This window comes from Centruroides vittatus, unplaced genomic scaffold (assembly GCF_030686945.1).
Source record: "Centruroides vittatus isolate TY-2023 unplaced genomic scaffold, ASM3068694v2 contig_452, whole genome shotgun sequence".
Taxonomy (NCBI): domain Eukaryota; kingdom Metazoa; phylum Arthropoda; class Arachnida; order Scorpiones; family Buthidae; genus Centruroides; species Centruroides vittatus.
The window spans coordinates 1,577,774-1,592,366 of record NW_027122248.1 but is presented as its reverse complement, the minus strand read 5'-3'; the positions used below and the strand labels follow the sequence as shown (position 1 = coordinate 1,592,366).

The 14,593-nt window shown below is 31.9% G+C and overlaps 3 protein-coding genes across 5 annotated transcripts in view; 1 reads left to right on the top strand and 2 right to left on the bottom strand.

Moving 5' to 3' along the window:
* The window catches only part of LOC136977199 (ubiquitin domain-containing protein UBFD1-like), a 30,170-nt gene extending 26,512 nt beyond the window's left edge, over positions 1-3,658 (bottom strand). Inside the window, exon 1 of one of the 3 annotated variants that reach the window (XM_067272659.1) lies at positions 3,421-3,658. In XM_067272659.1, the coding sequence (XP_067128760.1) occupies positions 3,421-3,451 (31 nt within the window). In that variant the 5' untranslated portion in view covers positions 3,452-3,658. Of the gene's footprint in view, positions 1-3,069; positions 3,200-3,420 lie in introns of those variants that run through there. The other 2 variants (XM_067272660.1, XM_067272661.1) reach the window with 2 other exon arrangements.
* Positions 3,659-4,086: 428 nt separating this feature from the next.
* Positions 4,087-5,507, bottom strand: Mpi (mannose phosphate isomerase). Its single transcript, XM_067272639.1, has one exon. The coding sequence runs from the start codon at positions 5,381-5,383 to the stop codon at positions 4,163-4,165; it is 1,221 nt and encodes a 406-aa protein (XP_067128740.1). The 5' UTR covers positions 5,384-5,507; the 3' UTR covers positions 4,087-4,162.
* Positions 5,508-9,861: 4,354 nt separating this feature from the next.
* LOC136977200 (kinetochore protein Spc24-like) overlaps positions 9,862-14,593 on the top strand; it is a 31,695-nt gene continuing 26,963 nt past the window's right edge. The window contains exon 1 of the mRNA XM_067272663.1: positions 9,862-9,931. The gene's annotated coding sequence lies outside the window, so the exon portion shown is untranslated. The remainder of the gene's footprint in view (positions 9,932-14,593) is intronic.

Sequence of the window (14,593 nt, the reverse complement as noted above, 5' to 3'; positions counted from 1 at the left end):
AATGGTGCCAGCCAGTTCCAATTTCTAAAGAGTGTCCCTAGTTTAGTCTGTTTTTAATATTTGTCAATAGAATCAATCTTTGAATAGAGCAATTTTATTAATATGTCAATATAATATCAATTTACAGATCAATACAATAAATAAATTTTTTAAAATAACTAAAGTTCAATTAATTTTAGATCCCATTTTCACTGATTCTAAAATGTGTCCCTAGTTGGATTGTAAATGATATGGTCTGTTTACCTAATAAAAACAATAAATCGATAAATAAAATAACCATATTATCTGTTTTATTGTAATTGATCACTTTTCTATATATAGAAAGAATATCTGTAAAGTAGAAAGACAATTTATTTACAACATAACAAACTAAGATGATCTCATATATATGTGTGACTTGCTTCCATGTCACATTCTACTAGAATTAATTTGTTTCACAAAAATCTACATTTCAAAAATGGTTAACTAACAACATATTAATTGACATATTAATAAAATAGAATCAATCTTTGAATAGAGCAATCAACAAATATTAAAAATTCACTATATCATAGAAAAAATTTACCTGTGCAATTTACCTATTAAGTTTTATTTTAATACAGTTTTTTGTTTCTTCTCTTTTCTTAAGTTGAAAGAAAATTTATAACAGAAATGCTATAAAAGACAATTTGGGTACATTTTATTATTTAATTATTGTTTCAGAACACTCTTTTATTATGTATATTTTTGATTTTGCATCCAAAAAGTTCATTAATCCTGTCTAATAGAATTAGTATTGTTGAAAAAGAATGAAATGCCATAATACTGTTGTGATTCCTTTATTTATTTCTATGAATTAATATTTAGCCATGAGCATTCTTTTCATGATATTAATATATAATTTCAACCCCACTGATGTAAAAATTTGCTACACATTCATCAATTAACCAATACAAATACAGAGATTTTAATAAATGAAAAACTTTCTAAGTATAAACTTTTATATATAAATCATGTTAATACACTTCATAATCATTAATTGGGAATCTATTATAGTTAAATATTAATTTGTACAGAAACTTGATTTTGTGAAGAATATATGAATAGTTTGAGAATGAATTGTTATCAAAGATGCAAGTGTTTACATGGCATATGGCATTTGCTAGTAGATGTAAAAACATGCAAAATTTAATACATCCAGTTTGTCCCAAGACTAGCAACTCTAAACATCATTCAAGAAATTTGAGGCCTTATTGAAAGTGGCTGGCAGTTAACAGTAGATACAATTCGTAAGGAAATTGGGATAAGTCATGGCAGTGTACAGTCCATCATTCAGTTAAAATTTAAAAAAAATTGTGGTACAATGGGTTCTATGCCTATTGAATGCAAATCTGAGGCTACTTGAATTGAAATTTGTCAGAGACTGCTGAATTATTACAAGGTAGAAGGGGATGCAATTTGGAATTGCATTCTCAATTATGACGAGCTATAGGTGAATCATTATATCCCAGAGTTGAAGCAAGTCAATATGGAGCAGAAAAGAAATTGATAAAGCAGGTTCCACAAAGGCAAAAAAACAGTTGTCTGTGTGCAAGGTTCTTATCACTGTGTTTTAGGATTACATAGGAATTGTGTACATTAATTTATTAATTTCCTCCATGAACAAAGGACAATTAATGCTACCTACTACTGCCAAATGTTGGATAATCAAGCAGTCTATCAGTCTAAAAGACATGGTGTTATCATCTGCAGCATGTTGCCCAAGAGAAATTAATGAAAATGTACTAAAGCTCTGTCAAACATCCCCCATACAGCCTGAACATATTGCCATTTGATTACCAACTGTTTGGACCACTGAAGGAGGCATTGGGAAGAGAATGAGAAATGATGAACTGGTGGGAAACTGTATGCAATTGGCTTTGGGTACAACAAATTGCGCACAGTGCAACCTGTTCATCATTAGTTTTTACTAGTTTCTATGATGTAGGAATCAAAAAATGCCAATGAAAAAGTTTTTAAATGTTAGAGGAAACCATGTAAAAAAAAAATGTGTACATTTGAAATTTCAAATATGCATTTAATAAAGAGGAGGGCAAAAAATCTGGTTTATATTTGACAGACATGCATATTTAAAATTGAAACTAACAGAATACAAACAATAGTTTTAATGTATAACATTAGCATTTTAATATTTTCAGAATGATCATTCTACCATTATCTTTTATATAAATTTGTATAAAAAAAATTATACCAATTCAAATAAAAAAAAAACCATCTCAAGTATTCCAAAAATATTGAAATGATTAATAAATTATTTAACTCTTACACACAACAATAACTATTTTCCTTTTATTCACATGAACAATTCACAAAGTTGTAGTTTTATAGTTCAGTGATCCTTAAAGTTACTCTATTTGCAGACCAGTTAAACCAAGTCACAGACGAAATGAACCGTGGACCACCTACACCCCACCTACTCCTTTACACTTCAAATATTACCTTAGACATATGCCATAATATTTTGTCAATCCATTAACCTAACACAAGAGAAACATGATACACGAAAACATTCTTTCCTCCTGCTGAAGATCACAGATTCGCATTTGGAAAAACAATCAGGGTGACTTAATCTCCAGTTAAGCAAGCGATAACACAAACTTTTTAAGAACATCACGTGGCATCGACTCGTCGAGTGAAATCTTCAACAAATTCACATAATTTGAGAGCGGGCACCCGAGTCGGCCCGCGACCACGAAACACGCTTCGAGAACGATCGTAAATAGAATAATCACTCGACGAAATGCACTTTTTCTTGTCCATAGAATCACGATCCGGAAAAACCAATCAACCAATCAAAAACATTAAAAAATCACAAAAGCATAAACAGAACATAATGGGAACAAACTGTAATGTTTAGACAAAAGATTCACAAGACAAATTCATAATATAAAACATTTTTTTTTTTTAACTTATGAAATATTTTAAAATAAAGTAATTACTATTTAAAATTAATATAAGTGTATCAAAATGCTATTTTGGAAACAAGTTTGGAGAATTTTGACCCAGACTTACTGTATATAGGTTACCTACCACATATTGACACAAGCAGACAGTCAACAGTGACGCATCAAAATTCGAAATTAGTTTATCCGAGTTAAAAATTTGACAAATACGACAAACGACGTCATTTTTTTGGCAAATAACCTAAAAACAATCTCTTACGTATCGATACGTTACGCAAATTACCGCAAAATTAATACCGTACGTAAACACGCGCAATTGATAAAATCGTATATACGTGTATCGGATTATTTCGATAGAATGTTCGATTAATTTTACGCGTACGAAACCGTTTCCGCGCGAAAAATATCGTTTTCGATTTAATTTGAACGTTTAAAAACCGGCAAATAAAAGAAACGAATATAAACTTTTAACCCTAACCTGTTTCTTTACCATTCTCGTCTGTCGCCATAGTTTCGCTTCTCTTTTCGGGATTATATCGAATTAATTATAAATATTGATTACTTAACAATTGGAGAAATAATTGAAAAAAATGCAATCTGGCCGATTAAGTTCGTCTGCGATTCGTTAACGTGTCGCAATTATTCATCACTTCAGATGTTTCGAGCGTCTTCCTTCGATGTTGATTGTTTTCTTCTTCCCTCGTGGCGCCATCTGGTCAATGTTTTATTCTTAAAACCGAAACTGAAGCCAAAACCAATTTAAAAAAAAATATATATATATATATATACGAAACATTTCTTATAAATTATAAAAAGTTTTATTATGGATTTAAAAATTAGAGTATTTTTATAATTATAACGTTACTAATTTATAACAATATACTTGTATTAAGTACAAATCTACCAACTTTAAACTCCATTTTTAAGATTTAAATTTTAATTTGGAATTAATTATTAATCTTTTGCACTAATTAACGGTTAATTGTATTAATTGTGACAATTTTTCAAAATTATATTTATATTATTAAAGAAAACAAAGATGTAAAAACTGTGAATAGAAATATTAACATGAAAAACATTGTTGTAAGAATAATATTTTTTATTATTAAGATTTAAAATTGTTTATATTTAATTATATATAACATATTATATGAAATTAAAATACATAATAATAATAATGTCAAAATTTTAAATTAAAATTATATTCAAAAGTTGTCATTTTATTGTAAATCACAATATGCACAGAACATTAATAGTCCATCTTCAATCTCTATTTCAAATTTTTGATCACTAGAAATAAATAAAACTGATCCTTTGCTAGATTTTAAATATTTATTGGGAGTTTTTATTAAGCAGTTTCCTTTAACAATTAATATAATGGAAGCAGATTCTAGAGGAGAAAATACATAATGATTGATTTCAGGAGGAACTTCAATTTTTAAAACTGCAAAATCTGGAACGGGTGGATTAAAAATTTTTCTAAATGCATCATTTTCGTCGTCTTTGGGATAAAATAATGTTTCTTTCGGAGAACAGCATTTGTATGTCAGCATCTCGCAGAGTGTTTGCACGTCTTTAAATTTTGGAGTTAGTCCAGCTCTGACCACGTTATCCGAGCATGCCATACATTCGATGCAATCACCGAAGAGATAAGCGTGCGGTTCGTTTGCAGCTAAAAATAAGGCTTCTCCGGGTTTCAGAATAATATAATTGAGAAAAAATAATGCAAAACATCCAATATCACCAGGAAATTGGGAATGAATCCGTAGAAATAACTTGCAGATGTCATTCTCTTCCATTTTAGAAAATCTTTCTACCAATAAATCTAACTGTGGTCGAAATACTTCTTCCGAGCTACACATTAATGCCGTAAAGCATTCTTTAAGTGCAGAGTGGTACGTATCGGCAGGGGAATTAATTACTTGATTAGCAATAGCTTCACCGACAACATTACATAGCTCAGGAGTTTCTTTCAAGCAATTCTGAATTTCAACCAAAGGACGAAATCCACAAAGGGCTTCAAAGTTAGTAAGAGCTATTGCCATTTCTGGTTTATGATTTGGATCTAAATATAAGTTTGGTTTTTCTTTATGCAATTTTTCAGCATGAGACTTATTAGGATGAGCTTGAATAGACAGTGCCTTATTAACAGATAATACTTTAAAAAGAAATGGCAGCTGATTACCAAAGTATTTACTGATTTTTTCCCCTAAACATCTAGGATTCTTCTCAATCAATTCGGCTAATGTAATATTTGTATTTTCTTCGCCTTCAATAATGAAATTAGGGCCAGAAGGATGTGCACCCATCCACAATTCGGCATAAGGCTTATTCTCTATCATAACTGCTGGTTCAGTAGCCTTAATTATTTGAGCCACAAAACTCTCTAAATTCTTCTTCCCCCATTCATAATTTTTCACTGAACATCTTAATCGAAACATTTCAACAGCAATAAAATCCTTCCTATATATATAAGTAAGTAGTTGACAAGAATTAAAAGCAGTTGTATTTACTAATCACATCTGTTAAAAACGTCCTTCATTAAAAGCGCCACCTAAAAAAATTACTTTTATTCAAAGCTTTAAATTCATTTCAAACTAAAAAATTAATTATAAATATAATTAAATATAAATTTTAATATAAAATTAATAATATAACATTTAAAACACAAATTTTCAATTTTATATTAATTGTATTATTTAAAAATTTGAAGAATAAATTAACTGAAGTTATTTAAATTTACTGATACATATTACTATCGATAATGATTTTTAAATTTTTAAGACTTCCTTAATTTTCTTAAATCACAAAGCGTAATTGAACATAATTCTTCGATATAAAACTAATAAACTTTTCTTTTTATGGAGAAAACGAATATCACTATTGAAATGTTTAGTTAATCTAACAGATTAAAATTTCAGTTTAATTCGTTCGCAATCACTACAAAAAATATCTTAATAGCACATAAAAGATTACCTAAATATAACATCTAATATTGAGTTATGAAATTTTATATTATAGTGCTAATGTATTTAGAAACATATGACTGAAATGCTTTTCAACATAATCATTACGGCCGGATGACCGAACGGTCAAGGTGACAGACAACCGCTCTGGGGGACGCGGGATTGAATCCATATGGGTAAAAACGTCTCCAGAAGTTTTTCGGGGGTGGTCCGACCGGATATGTCAACTCCGTCCCTCAATACCCCGACCGCCCTGTTGTAAACTTGGCCGAACCCATAATGGGCTTATTAAATAAGTCTCTCTTAGTACCCACAGAGCGAAAAGAGTAAAAAAATAATAATAATAATCATTATGGTGACAAAGATACAGTATAAATTTCTCTGAAGCTAATTTCTTCTTTTCTACCTCAAAAAAAGCATTAATTCGTCAATTTAGTTGACTGAAACATCAGAACAACTTAAACGCGAACATTGTCGATAAAGTGAAATATTTCCAACAAAGTTATATCCTTATTTACTGTAATATTGAAATCCTTAAAATAAGTTATATAATTTTAAAAATTGCATCAATATTTTGTAATATATAAACGCTTCCAGCACAAAAAACGTATAAAATTTGAATTTTGTGACGTTTGTAGATTCAAATATACACAGTCAAGATGTGTAAAGATACGATGTGCTAATCCAAGTAATTTCAGTCCGGAAATATTTCACAATCATTTCGCTTGTTTCGCTCATTTGTTTCTGAGTAAAACAAAAATAATTTCATTTTGCGTCCAACCACTCCAAGTGTCAAAAATGGGACAGCCGGATGACCGAGCGGTTAAGGTGGCAGCCTACCGCTCTGGGGATCTGAGATCGAGTACGGATAGGTCGAAAAATCCCCAGGAATTTTTCGGAGGGTGGTCCCAGGCCCTTCCCTCACTATCCGGCCGCCCCATTGTGGGCCTGGCCGAACCCATAATGGGTCTGCAAAAAGAAGCTCTCTTAGTGCCCACAGAAAGAATTAAGTTTTAATGATTTTTAATGAATCAACACAAAAATGTATTTGTTTACTATGAAATATGTATATATTATTTTGATATGACTGTCTGTTTAACACATATTTATTATTATTATTATTTTTTAATGTAATAAACTTAGAACTTATAAACACAAATGATGAAACTGTAAAAGATCTATGAATAAACGAATTATTTTTTAATTTGAAATAATCATTTTTTTTTTTTTTTTTTTAAATGTCCTCTAATCTCGAAGTCCATCAATAGGCGAGTGGAACAGTCCGATGCCTGGAGCGCTTAGGTTGGCAGCCTACTCAAGGGCGCATCTACATAGGGACTAATATAACTCAAGTCCTTGGCCCCAAGTGTCAAGGATCCACAAAAATTGAATTATTATAATAAATTTTAATACTTTTTCATTAACGTTTTATAAATAAGTATATATCAACTCTGATTTTGATGTTTTAATTAACAATGAATTTTAAACCCAATTTAAAAATTTCTAATCTAACAAAAAATGGGGCCCCATTGGGCTTCAATAAGCCCTAGGCGCCGAAAAACCTAGATCCGCCTCTGAGCCTACTGCTTTGGATGGCGAGAATAAAATCCGAACGAATCTCTAAGAATTTTTCGGGAATGATCTATCCAGATATGTCGGGTCCCGTCCCTCACTAGCTGGCCGAATGGGCTGGTCAAAAAAATTCCGCGTGCTTTGACGGCCGAATGGCTGAGCGGTCAAGGTGGCAGCCTGCCGTTCTGGGGGGACCCGGGTTCGAATCCGGACGAATTGATAAATCCCCAGGAATTTTTCGGGGATGGTCCGTCCTGATTAGGGTTTCTCGTTTCCCGGTCCTTTGCTTGTCCCGGGATTCCGGGATAAAAGTGAACTGTTTCCCGGGATAGAATTAATTATTTTTAAGATATACAAAATAGCTTGAAATCAAATGATATAATTATTTTTCATTTTTTAAAGTAATCTAATACGTTCTACAACTTCCAAAATCACATTATTAATGCTGTGTAAGATATATATTAAAAATTATCTTTGAATTACGTAGAAATGTTCACTAATAGAAAAAATGTATTAAAGTTTGCTGGAAACTACATACAACAACAACAACAACAACAACAACAACAAAAAAAAAAAAAACTTTGAATTGAGTTGAAAATTTAAAGAAAAAATGAATTTAGATCAAACTTCTAACTTAGAAGCTAATTTTCGTTTTTTAAATAAAACATTATAATAATTTACAATAATATTTTGTATTATAAGATTTTAAAAAGCAAAGATGGTCAATACTCCGATCACTCAATCGACTTCTTATTTTAGTAATGAAAAGTCTTTCTACCGAGAATGCCCTTTCTGATTCAATTGATGTGATTGAAATCGTGTTTAATGCATTTAAGAGAAAATAGATGTTATGTGTTTTTTCCACCTGTAGCCTGGAAGATTTCTAGTTCGTTTTCGAGATTGTAGTACATTTTTTGCTCTCTAGTATACTTGATTTGTCTACCTTTGTTGCTTTAATAGCGGTATTAAGCTTGTAGCCCGATAATTCGACAGTTCGTTTGTCTTTAATAATCAGGTTTTTTTTTTTTTTTTAACTCTTTCCGCCCTGTGGGCACTAAGAGGGCCTCTTTTAGTAGGCCCATTATGGGTTCGGCCAGGCCCACAATGGTGCGACCGGGTGGTGAGGGATGGGGCCCGACATATCCGAACGGACCACCCCCCGAAAAATTCCTGGGGATTATTCGACCCGTTCGGATTCGATCCCGGGTCCCCCAGAGCGGTAGGCTGCCACCTTTACCGCTCGGCCATCCGGCCGTCAATAATCAGGTTTATGAAGAAAAACTTCATACTCGTTTGCATCCTTGCCAATTTGCACAATCTGGCATAATGCAGTTATTGAAGCTACTGGGTATGGTTAAAAATTAAGACAGCATAAGCACAATTATTCCAGATATTACAGGTTCTGACAAGTAAAGAATTTTCAGAGTCCTGCCACAAATAAGCTACGCACTGATTATTGACCATTTGTAACATGCCATAACGAGGAAAAAATTTAAAAAACTAATAAGTAGGTTTAAAATTAATAAATACAAATTTATCCTGGCAGTTTATGAGTTAATTATGCTTTCTATTTGCAAAATTTCCTGAACTTTAACACAAAATGAGAAAAAAGTGAATTTCTAAGAAATTTGCGGAATTTCCCGGGATAAGAAAAATTTCCCGGGATATTTCCCGGGTTAAAAAAAACGATCGGGATCCCGTTTGAGAAACCCTAGTCCAGATATGCCAGCCCCGTCTGCAGGGGCGGGCCTAGGGCTTATTGAAGTCCAATGGAGCCCCATTTAGAAAAAAACAAATAACACTATAAATTATCATCATTATTATATTATTAATATTAACTATTTTTTACTATACGATAAGTGCTAATTGTTAATGAAAAAGTATTAAAAATTTATGATATTAATTTAATTTTTGTGGGCCCCTGACACTTGGGGGCCCAGGGCTTAAGTCCTATTAGTCCCTATGTAGATCCGCCTTTGCCCGTCCCCCACCACCCAGCCGCCCCATCGTGGGCCTGGCCGAACCCATGGCTTGCTAAAAGAGGACTTCTTAGTGTCCACAGAGCGAAGAGAAAAAGAATGGTCTTGCCGATTACTAGTTAAAGATTTATTAAATAAATAAAATAAAATAATTAATTTACCTACGTGTAATTTTTGAAAAACTAAAAAGCATCAATAAAATAATTTTTTTAATGAGATATTAAATTATACAACTATTACAATTGAGTTTTACAGAATAATACACTATTATTATTTTTATTTTATTTAAAAATAACTAATTGATTTTATATTTATAAATTTTTTTTTAGAAATTAAAAAAAGGCAGTCAAAGAATTTTCTCGAACGGCAGGTGGCGCTAATTTAAAAATTTCTCGTCTGGCGGTTAAATCGAAGTATTTTGCCAATTTAATACATAAATAAATGGTATTTTGCAAAACGTGAGTAATTACTGGTAAGTAAGTTTTAAGTAGAGGATAATTCTGTGTATTGCATGTCTATACACTTAAAAGTGTCATTATTTTGCGTTGTACAGTGTATAGAATTAACTGTCGAGTCAGTAATACAATACAGTGGTTGATCGAACAGTTAGGACTGCGAACAAGTCCGATTTGTTCGCAGTCCGAACTGTACTGTTCGTTAATTAATTAACCGATCGCAAAAGAATGTTATGTTCGGACAACGAACACGTCGACATCGGCGCTCAACCTGATGCCGATTGAATATTATTCCTCCGAACTTTGAAACTAATTCTAGCCTTTTTTCAGCAAGAAAGCACGGAGTGCCACTCTCTGTGCTTTCTTGTTGAGATGTGTAGACAGACCTGACACCTTGAGATGTGTTGAAACCTGACAGCGAGATGTGTATGAGGGTTTTCTCACTGCAAAATTGTAGACCCTCACTGTAGGTTACGTTGCAGATGGTCAAAGGTAGAGACATTGAACGAAGGAGGAGATTGGTAGAGCAATATGCTGTAGTATACCCGGCATGAACATTGTGAATCAGAGGTCATGATAGCCTTGCCAGAGTGAATAGCAAAAAATTCTTTTAGTAAACATCAGTGACTTACTAAATGTAAACAGAGATTTTTATTCATCACCTTCTAACTATAAAATTGATATTGCACTAATGTTTAGTGAGAATAAAAATTTTTTATCAATTTGTTTATAACACCAATAAATTTTTTCAATGCATATGGTCATACAGGAACATTGCCAATGAAAAGTGATTTTTATCAAACATGGCATCAATATCTTATACTAAACACATCATGATTATGGTGACCTAGTTCTATGTGATATAGAAGATCCACATGGAAAATAGAGAATCATTTCTATTTACTGCCTGTCAGGAGACCCTAAGGCTAGATACAATTTTATCAACATCCTTGATTTTTATTTAGACTCAACTCACAACATTCAGGCGGTGACTTCAACTTTGTCCAGAAAGACATAGATAGAATAGAGGACACCTGTAACAAAAAAAAAAAAGTAAAATTTTCCAGATCTTGAAAGACTAGTTTGACTTAGACATTCAGCATAAAATGAACCAATCTGCATAAATGTGAATTTATCTACTACCTAAATAACTTTCATTCCAGGTTGGATAGATTCTACATTTCCAGTCACCTCCAACATGTTACATCACAATGTGAAATCATCCCTAATCATTTAACAAATCGTAGTGATGTTATTCTAATACTTGATGTTACAAAATGGAATTGCAGACCCACACAAATTAACCACACTCTGGAAAATGAATGCTAGTTTACTGAAAGATGTTGACTTTCTTGCTGATACAATCCAAGCAATTTTTAACATCGAAGAAGAAAACAACTGAACTTGGTGGGAATCTGAAAAGAAATGCAATTAATGTAAACATTGAAAAGGAAAAACAACTTCAAAAGGTTACAATGACAAGTAAATGAGTTAAAGCAGGCATATAATGACAAAACCTTAGATCCAGGTAAACATCAGACAACAATTTGTAAAATAAAATTTATTAATGATACAACTATAATATATTTAAAGAGCAAAATTGTTTTGATGCTTTTGTTATTATTATAGTTTCCAATATGAAATTTCTGTATCACAAAGATGCTGAATTATATGAAGTGAAGAAACTTTAGTGAAAAATGCAATATAATCTCTAACATTTATCTTCTTTAGGTGTCTTCTCCTGTCAGGAGGTTGACAACCATTTCACGCCACCATGCTCTATCTTGTGCTTCTTCCGAGCACTCTTCATACGTTAAGTATGTCCAATTCCTGATGTTGTTTAACCAGTTCATTCTTGGCCTACCCCTATCTCTTTGCCCTTCAATCATTCCCTCTAGTAATAGTTTTTGTAGGCTTTGGTGTTGCAGTACATTTCCCAGATAACTCACTTTTCTTTTCCTTACTACTTCTAGTAAGGTTCTTTTCTGATTTGCAATTGCCAGGATATTTTCATTTGTTCTTCTTGCCTTCCAAGAAACTCTCAGTATTCTTCGAATCATCCACATTTCAAATGCCTTTAATTTCTTTTCATTATTTGCATTCATTGTCCAACTCTGCTCCATAAAGCAGGGTCGACCAAACATAACATTTTGCCAACCTAACTCTTGTTTATATATAACTCCCTTGAAGTCAACACTTGTTTCATGTTTGTAAATGCAGTCCTTGCAATTCCAATCTTTTTTCCAATTTTCTTATCATTCCTTCCATCATCTGTAATGATATGACCCAGATAGACATAACTTTTGATCTGCTCCAGTTCACTGTCTCAATTTTAATATTAACTTTTGGAGTTTCTTTTTCATTAGAAATGACCATAGTTTTGGTCTTTTTGCAGTTCAGTGTTAGCCCAAATTGATTACTCAGTTTTGAAATTTCCTCTATCAGCATCATTAGATCCCCTTCATTTTCTGCTAATAGCACAGTGTCATCAGCATACCTAAGATTATTGAAATTTCTGCCCCTATGTTTACTCCTTTTAGATCTTTCATCTGACTGAAAATTCTTTCTGTACAAAGATTGAACAAAATTGGAGACAGACACAACTCTGCCTTACTCCTTTTTGAATTGGGAAGCTTTGCGAAAATTCTTTGCCAATCCTTATTGCAGCTCTCTGTTCCAAGTATAAATTGGTAAGTAATCTGACATCCATTCCATCCATACCATTTTCTAATAGACATTTAATAAGGTAATCATGTTTCACATTATCAAATGCCTTTGTATAGTCTATAAAACAAAGAAAAATATTCTTCTGTTTTTCCTTATATCTTTCAATAATAGTTGTCAGATTGAAAATACCTTCTCTTGTTTTTTTATTCTCTTGGAAACCACTTTTGTTTCACTAATGCCTTCAGTCCATCTTCCTTTGTTTCTATTTAAGAAGATATAAGTTAGAACCTTTGCCACATGACTAATTAGGCTTATAGTTCTAAAATCCTCACATTTATTTGCTTTTGGTTTTTTGGGAATTGGAACAAATATAGACTGAAGTCTTCAGGAAGGTATCCCAGTTCATAGATGTCATTACATAACTTAGCCAGGGCTTTGATGCCTCCATCATGTAGAACTTTAATCCATTTTGGCCAGCAGCCTTACTGGGTTTAAGTTTACCAATGGCTTTTACAACTTCCCATTTGAGTATTGGTGGGCCTTCTAACTCCCTGGGAGACTCGATCTCCTCTCTGTCGCCTTGGAATAATTCCTTTCCATATTCATACCACCTTTTCATTATTTCTTGTCTCCAAGACTATTCTCCAGTTTAAATCTCTTATACCTTGTGCTTGAAAATTCTGTTTTTTAAGTTACTTCTCTAATTTTTCATGGACTAACATTTATAGTTTAAGTTAAATTTTTTAAATTTTAAAATATTTCTTTTTTCATCTGAATTACAAATAATTACCAAAAACAAAGTAATCTGTTAATCAGTCCAAATTTAATGTTTCTAAAACAACTTAGTTATTATATATAAAAATTTTAAAATAAAATTAAAAAGTATAAACAATTTTTATACATTGTATAGTCATAATCTCAGCTTATATTTTATTTATATATTTTTAACCAATTAACATTATACTTATATAGAAAATTTTTAAATTATAAAAATTAAACAATTTTAAAAAGTAAAATATTGAAAATTTTGTACTGGATTGACTTTTGTTCTCATTGTAGTTGTTATGAGTTAGCATAAAATTGCCTTAGAGAATGAATCACACAGGAACACGAATAAGATGGAAATACAAGCTTTTATTGGCTTCTGAGGATATGCATTTTGGACAACATGTCCCTCATTAGTTCTTTTTTAAATTCTACAGTAATCTTGATAACAGAAATTACATATGATGTATGCTATAGAAAATTGTGATAACTGTATCAAATATTTTATTATATTTTATATGGGTATTTTTTATACAACTTCGTTTAAATGAAAAATATGAGTTGTAAATTTTGTAATGATGATAAGATTCTATTTGTTTTTGGGAGCAAGAGAGTATAAAGACTATAATATTTTGAATGGTAGATAAATATTTTCATAATTAAAAACTATTAACATAAAATTAATTTTGATGATAAATACAGGGTGTTTGGTAATTCCCGTTACAAACTTCTAGGACTTGTAGAGGGAAGTGAGTACATAATACAGTAGAGCATCGATTATCCGACTTAATTGGGGACTGGGGTTGGTCGGATAACCAAAAAGTATGAAAAAATACATTATTAGTATAGTGTATTAGGCCTGGTTTAAATACTAGCCTCCCTTTCATGGTTGAGCCAGTGCTGCCAGCTAAAACATGCAAAAATTTAACAAAAATAATATTAAAGTAGCCAAGACATATAGTGCCACATCACTAGCAGACATTTGAATTTGCCGACTAGAATGTGGTCAGTTAACCGATAAGTCAGATAATCGATGCTCTAGTGTATTTTGATTAGGAACCCATGTCTGGAAACATACCATTTCTGTTCTATGACTGTTTCAATTCAGATGTTTAACTCTTCCACTTCTGCTTGAGCAATTTGAATTAGCCATGATGCAGTGCAATTACTAGGAAATTTAATTATTCTACATGTCATCCTGTCTACCCTATTGCATACCAGGACAAGCAACTTTGAGACTTTTCTCT

What these genes read in the sequence shown, in the direction of transcription:
- Mpi (XM_067272639.1), bottom strand. Translation starts at nt 5,383, where the DNA reads ATGTTTCGATTAAGATGTTCAGTGAAAAATTATGAATGGGGGAAGAAG.